Source organism: Egretta garzetta, unplaced genomic scaffold (genome assembly GCF_000687185.1).
Source record: "Egretta garzetta isolate BGI_Z169 unplaced genomic scaffold, ASM68718v1 scaffold5, whole genome shotgun sequence".
NCBI classification, from domain to species: domain Eukaryota; kingdom Metazoa; phylum Chordata; class Aves; order Pelecaniformes; family Ardeidae; genus Egretta; species Egretta garzetta.
Genome location: NW_009259707.1, coordinates 1,243,290 through 1,249,725, shown reverse-complemented (window position 1 = coordinate 1,249,725; position 6,436 = coordinate 1,243,290). Strand labels below are relative to the sequence as shown.

General features: G+C 40.7%; 1 protein-coding gene across 8 annotated transcripts in view; it reads left to right on the top strand.

Moving 5' to 3' along the window:
• LIMS1 (LIM zinc finger domain containing 1) overlaps positions 1-4,035 on the top strand; it is a 45,217-nt gene extending 41,182 nt beyond the window's left edge. For 7 of the 8 annotated variants that reach the window (XM_035894370.1, XM_035894371.1, XM_035894374.1 and 4 more), the window contains exons 9-10: positions 1,602-1,677; positions 2,524-4,035. In XM_035894370.1, coding sequence (XP_035750263.1) covers positions 1,602-1,677; positions 2,524-2,638 — 191 coding nt within the window. In that variant the 3' untranslated portion in view covers positions 2,639-4,035. Of the gene's footprint in view, positions 1-1,601; positions 1,678-1,929; positions 2,078-2,523 lie in introns of those variants that run through there. The other variant, XM_035894369.1, reaches the window with a different exon arrangement.
• The last annotated feature ends 2,401 nt before the right edge of the window (positions 4,036-6,436 follow it).

Sequence of the window (6,436 nt, the reverse complement as noted above, 5' to 3'; positions counted from 1 at the left end):
GGGTGTGGTGTTTGTGGGTTTTTTGGGGGGGGGGGGGGGAGGCAGTGATTTTGAGGGTTTTTTTGACTACGAGGCAAATTATTCTACCTGAAATAATGCAACATTATGTGCTTGTTTACCCCTGCCCAAGGTAAATACTATAATACCAATGTTAGCCTCACCTAAGCCAAAGCCATTAGCTAAGTAGGAGGAAGCCTCTAGCGTGTAAAAAGAGACATAAACTAGTCGTAGTCATGTAACTATAGGGTGAGACCTACATTCCAGAAATGTGCTTTCCCCACATTTTCTGGACTGGGCTATACCTGCAGAACGACAATCCAAAATGCTTTGGAGTTTTTTTTTTGTCCTCCTCTTCAGTAAAATCCTACTAGAATGAGCAGAACTGGAACTTGAGGTGAATGAATAAATTCAGCCTGGTCTGATAACTACATCTCTGTGTATGTTTCTAACCTTTCGCCATATAATCTGACACCCGTATGGTATGTTTTGGCCTCTGAACAGAACATAGTGTAATGCAGTAATTTCTTTATTTTCAGTGTACGTCTTCAATTATTTTACATTTCTTCTTTGACTTCTGCACACAAATTTGACACTGCTGTCACAAATGATGAGCATCCAATATTGCTGTGTCTCTGTCTCTCTCTCTGGTGGCAGCAGTTTTTCAGGAGGGTGTCTTTGCCTGTATACCAGAGGTTGCTTGGGAGTGAAGACTTTCACCTGACTAGTATTATTTTGGCAAGCAGCGGAGTAACTGTGCTTCTGTGGATGTACTTGCCCCATAGTGCAGGATACGAAGCTTCGCATGACAATGCTCTGATTCTGTTTGTTGTTGACAAAATGCTGTATTTTATGAGAAAACCGTTGTCCTGCATCTTGCAACTTAAATTGAGAGGCAAATTTTGGCAGGAAAAAGTGGAAAGGTACATTGAAAGAGAGGAAGAACAGAAACCAGATTGAGATACAGAACAAAGATAAAATAGTTACTTTCTCTCCAAAGCAAAGAATAAAAATATACCCAGGTTTGTCTTGATCAAGTATTTTATCCCACAAGTCCATAATTTTTTTTCCCCTTAGTAGCGCTGATTTACCAGCAGTGTCCCTGATTGCTGGCTTCACGTTATTTTCTTCAGCCGAGCAAGTGCTACGGTTGATGGCACTGCAGTCTGAACAGGAGCTGAGAAATGAAACCGCATGAAAACACGAACACCTTCTTGCTGGACTGCTTTTCAGCTGAAAAAAATCTCCTGATTAGAGTTCGAAACGCAGCCTCATAGAACAGTCACCTACGGTCAGCATGCTACGAGATGAGGTGGAAGCAGGCAACAGGAGGCACAAATAGGTTAAACTGGTCTTGCTGGTGAACACGGAGTTGTATGTACCTTCAGAGCAAGCTTTATCGATGCTTCACAGTCCTGCTACACCACACTCGCATGCGCCTTCCTAGCCTGGCCACGTGATTGTTGCAGTCCTCAGTACTCGATTCAGAAATCAAATGGCTGTTCTTCATGCCTCATGAACGTGGGAGCTTAACATTTTTGTAATACCCGTTTTTTTTTTCCGTGTGATGCTAATGATTTCTTTTTTTTTTCCTATCGCCCCAGTTGTGTCTGCTCTGAATAAGGCGTGGTGCGTGAACTGTTTCGCTTGTTCAACTTGCAACACTAAGTTAACACTCAAGTAAGTTCATTGATAAGTGTGATGCCTTCAAAACATATCAGCAGTTATCCTTGAAGTGTAGCTGTTCCCATAGTGTAACTGTTACGGTATGAAAAACATACAACCAGCACTGAGAAAGTATGCGCATCTTTCTTCCTCTTGCTCCACTTAATTTACATCTCTTTCGGCTGCCTGCTCGGGTCTCCCTTCAGTTAGTCTTCTTAACTCTTCTCCTTTTTCTGTCCTTTATTTTTTCTGTGTTTAACTCTAAAGGGATAAGTTTGTTGAAATTGATCTAAAACCTGTCTGCAAACACTGTTATGAGAAAATGCCCGATGAATTTAAGCGACGACTTGCCAAACGGGAACGCGAAGCAAAGGATAAAGAGAAGCAGAAAAAGAAAAAGCCAATCTGTTTGTAAACTTTTTTTCCTTCTCACCACCACCTCTGCTCCTTTCTTCTTTGGTCAGTGCTAAGGATGCTTTTATTTTAAGTTGTTGCATGAACTTATGGCAATCAAAACCAAAATATTTTTCACACAACTGCAACTTGAAATATGAACTTGTTATTCCATTATCTTATGTTTAGCTTGTTTGGCTCCTGAGTTAGGTTTGAAAGGCTTTTAAAATTACACAGTTCATAGATACGGACATTTGGGTAAAAACTACATCACTTACTCGACAGAGTACTGTAATTACTGTCTACAGTGTATAACCTTGTGAAATTAGCTTCATATATATATATATATATATAAAAATTGCAGTTGTAATTTTTTGGCTGTGCGCATTTAATGGGATACTTTTTGAATTTTTTTTTTCACTATCCCTGCTGCTAAAACTTTGTCTGGTTTTTGCTTTGTCGTTTCAGGAATAAATTTGTTGAGTTTGATATGAAGCCTGTCTGCAAAAAGTGTTATGAGAAGTTTCCTCTAGAGCTGAAGAAAAGACTGAAGAAACTAGCTGAAACTTTGGGAAGGAAGTAAAGACTTCATCTGCTTTCCCCTTCCTTTGTGAAAATCTTATATCTATTACTTGGGGGTGTGGGGGGGGCACTCTGAGGCTGCAGTCAGACAACAAATGATGATGTATGCCCTCTATCAAAACCAAGTATCTTAAGATTGTCTGTTCTCTATACATATACATGTATGCTTATGTTTTGATAATCAGACCATACTTCAAAACTAAATGGACTACCAGCTTGCCTGCAAGGTTTCTGACCCTGATAATGCAGTTGAATTGATGCAAGTGGCCCATTCTGCGCAGTAATCTCTGCGGAAATTTACAGAGACAGAAAATTTGCTTGTTGGTACCTGCAAAAACAAACTGTGCAAATGTGTCCAACTCCAGGGGCATGTACTGTTATTTATATTAATGAAACTATTAACCTTCAAATAAAGCATGCACACAAAAGTTGCCCAAGTGACGTGACTTAGGCAAGAAACCAACCTACTTCGCCTCATGGAAAAGTCAGGCTTGGATTTCAGGCCCAGTCATCTCATTAAAGGAGCCTTGTTTCAGATGATTTGAAAAGTATCAGATTTTGAAATACAGTCACTGTACAAATGGCCTGCTTCTGATAGATTATGCTTACGTGATGAATCTTTGTACATCAGGCTTAGCATGAAATACCTATATAAAACATATATTCCTATTGCAAGAAATGAGCATACTCGGAACTACTTGAATTTTGCTATAGTCCACTCAAAATAACACATTAACTTTTATATACACTTTTGCATTCTATTTACTTTTTGTGCCTTATTCTGCTGGACCATACGTAACAGTGTTCCATTAAATATATATATATTGTTTTATTTTTTATATTTTTATGCAGAAACTATACACAAGGTTACTTTCAAAAGATAACATACATTGCCTTAATTATACGGGACGCAAGAAGGATTTTATTTCAAATGGGAAAGCCTGAGCTTAAAATTTAGCTTCTAGACTTCATTAATTTTCAGAACAATACTGAAAATGCATATTTTAATTAACTGGCAATATTGCTTTTACACCTACGAGTGTAGGTGTACAAGGTTTGATCCTGCTAGGATCTATTTCTTTAGCCATTCTCAAGAACTGAGCTCACAAATCATCAGAATTCCTTATAACATACATTCAATTGTTTTATACTATTGACTTCTGTCCATGCAAATCTGTTTTATTTTCCCCTTTCTTATAGAAAATACTGTTACTTAGGACTTCTTGATGGTACTACATTACAAGTACGCAAACATTTTTTTATTTTTTTATATTAGTGACGTAAACAGATTTTATGTAATTACCTCATAAGAGGTAAAATTTTCTTGCCTGTTTATGAAAAATTAGTTGCTTTAAAACATCTGCTTTCCAATGTCATCAATAAAGGCTATGTTATTAAACCCGGTATCCCCTCTCTTAAATGACTGCTTGGGAAAGGTGGGAAAGCAACCAGGCTCTCTTGGTTCCCTATACTTTTACCTGTGACTCTATGTAAATACTTCCTTATTACCCTGATTTAAAGGAGACATATGCCTTTCCTAAATATCGCACTGTAGTTAGCTCTTGGGTTCATGAAAGAAACCGCAGTTTGTTTCATAAAGAACAGCTTGATTCTTCTGGATATTTTTCTGAATTGGCAGAGTCGGTAGGTTTTCCTAAAGAAAGTACTTTGTCTGAGTTTAAAACATACACCTTCCTATCAATTTTTTCTCTCCTTTCACTGTAATGAAAGTGTCACCCCAAACTTCCAGTTTAGTGCTAGGTAGGGTATTTTTTGACTATTTTATCCTATGTAGTTATTGAATGCCATAACATTTCAGGAACTGAATGCACTCCTGACTCTGTGTGAGACTAGAAAAGCTTAAAAAGTCTCCAAAAAACATTTACGTAACTAGCATGGTGGCCCTACTGGGATTTTGGACTGTGCCATAGATCCAGTAGACCATACTCAGCAACACTGCCTTTTAATTGTAATTCCCTTCTTGTTCTAGGTTTTTCACATTACACTGACTGCATTTTTTCCTTCTGCCTACGTGCCCGCAGCCTTACTGCTCAAAGAGTCAGGAAGGGTCCCTAACCCTGAGGCTAAACAGCAAGACCTGGCTCACATCCACATTGCTTGGGGTACAACACAGTGGCCTTATTTATGCCATGCAGCCACGGGTCTCCTCTCGACTCGGTGCTAGCCCTGTGGCCCTAATGCGGGATGTTTTTTTTTTCTGTTCCCAAGTTCCTGATGGTGAACGCTGTGCTGCAGTTCACCAAGGCAGCGGTTTCTGTTGCATAAACATGAGCGTGTGTGTCTCAGACCCCGCAATGTAGCTCTGAGAGTATGAGGGTACTTAAGGGTTCAAAGCCTGATGAATCAGGGGGAAACGTTTGCAAGGCTAGAGCTCAGCTAGCCCAACCATCTGCTCAAAGCAGGTCTAACTTCAAAGTTTGATCCCTACTGACTATCTCCATGGAAGGAGATTTCACAGCCCTTTGTGGGCAGTATGTCCCAATGCTTAGTCAACCTCACGGTGAAATCTTTTTATTATTATTGGAGTCCTATCTCAAGTGGCAGGTCCCCCAAATCCACACTGCTCTTTTGGGAGTTGTCTTTGGAGTGAACTGCCATTGAAATAATACCCCTGGACATTGTTATGAAAAGAATTAAAAACGGTTGCAAAACAGAGCCAGGGAGCAAGCTAGCAATTAGGCAGCCTGGACAATTACAGGTCAGGTGTTGAAGCTCGCTTCCTGGCCTGTCAGTATTACAAATATTTTGCATAGTTGGACACATACTTTCCTGAAAGAGGCAGAGTTTATTACTGTTTTTCTACCCATGACACCTACTAGGTCTCTCAGAGAAAGCTGTAAGCCTGGGATGCGGGAATGGATGCCTCGCAAGCTTTGCCCCTTTCTGCTGCATGGCATCAGTCATGCGTGGATGAAAGAGGTCCCTTTTCAGGCCTCTGCTTAGGCTAACGGTAGGGAGCACTTCAGAAATCCCAATGGATGTAGCTGTAGGGAGAAGCTGAGCCTAAAGCCCTTCTGCCGCTGGCAGCAGCAAGCCCTGCGCTCTGTTCCAATGGGCTGGTAGTGAGCCAACCTGTGCACAGTCAGGTTGCTGTCCTGCCTGGTGAGCTGCCTTCCCCGTGTTGCAGCTGCCGGGGACAACAGAGGGGGTGCCACTTCCACAGGGATGGGTGGGAGATGGTGACCAGCATCAAGGCACTGGACCTTGTCTGTACGAAGGCAATTTCCCATGCCTCCCCATCAGATGAAGAGCAGAAATTTCCTCCAGTGAGCCACCTCTTAGCGTTCTCCTCTGCACCAGCACCAAGACTTCTATTGCTTAGCCTGGCAGGTGCTGATAAACTATTTGGTACTTTCAAAAAAGTACAAAGATCCTCTTTCATCTTAGGGAATTAAATCCACCTCTAAATAAATCATCATTAATAGAGCAAACAATAAAAGAGCAGGTTAATCCTTTCAGCCAGGGTGTTTCAGGATGCTTAGCGTTCTCCTCTGCACCAGCACCAAGACTTCTATTGCTTAGCCTGGCAGGTGCTGATAAACTATTTGGTACTTTCAAAAAAGTACAAAGATCCTCTTTCATCTTAGGGAATTAAATCCACCTCTAAATAAATCATCATTAATAGAGCAAACAATAAAAGAGCAGGTTAATCCTTTCAGCCAGGGTGTTTCAGGATGCTTGCTGGTCTCCTTACAGGAACAAGTTGGGTTATGCTTTTTTATTTTTCTGGCAAAGGTGGCAAAGCTTTGGGGATGTCAGTATTTTTTAAGTGTAGCAG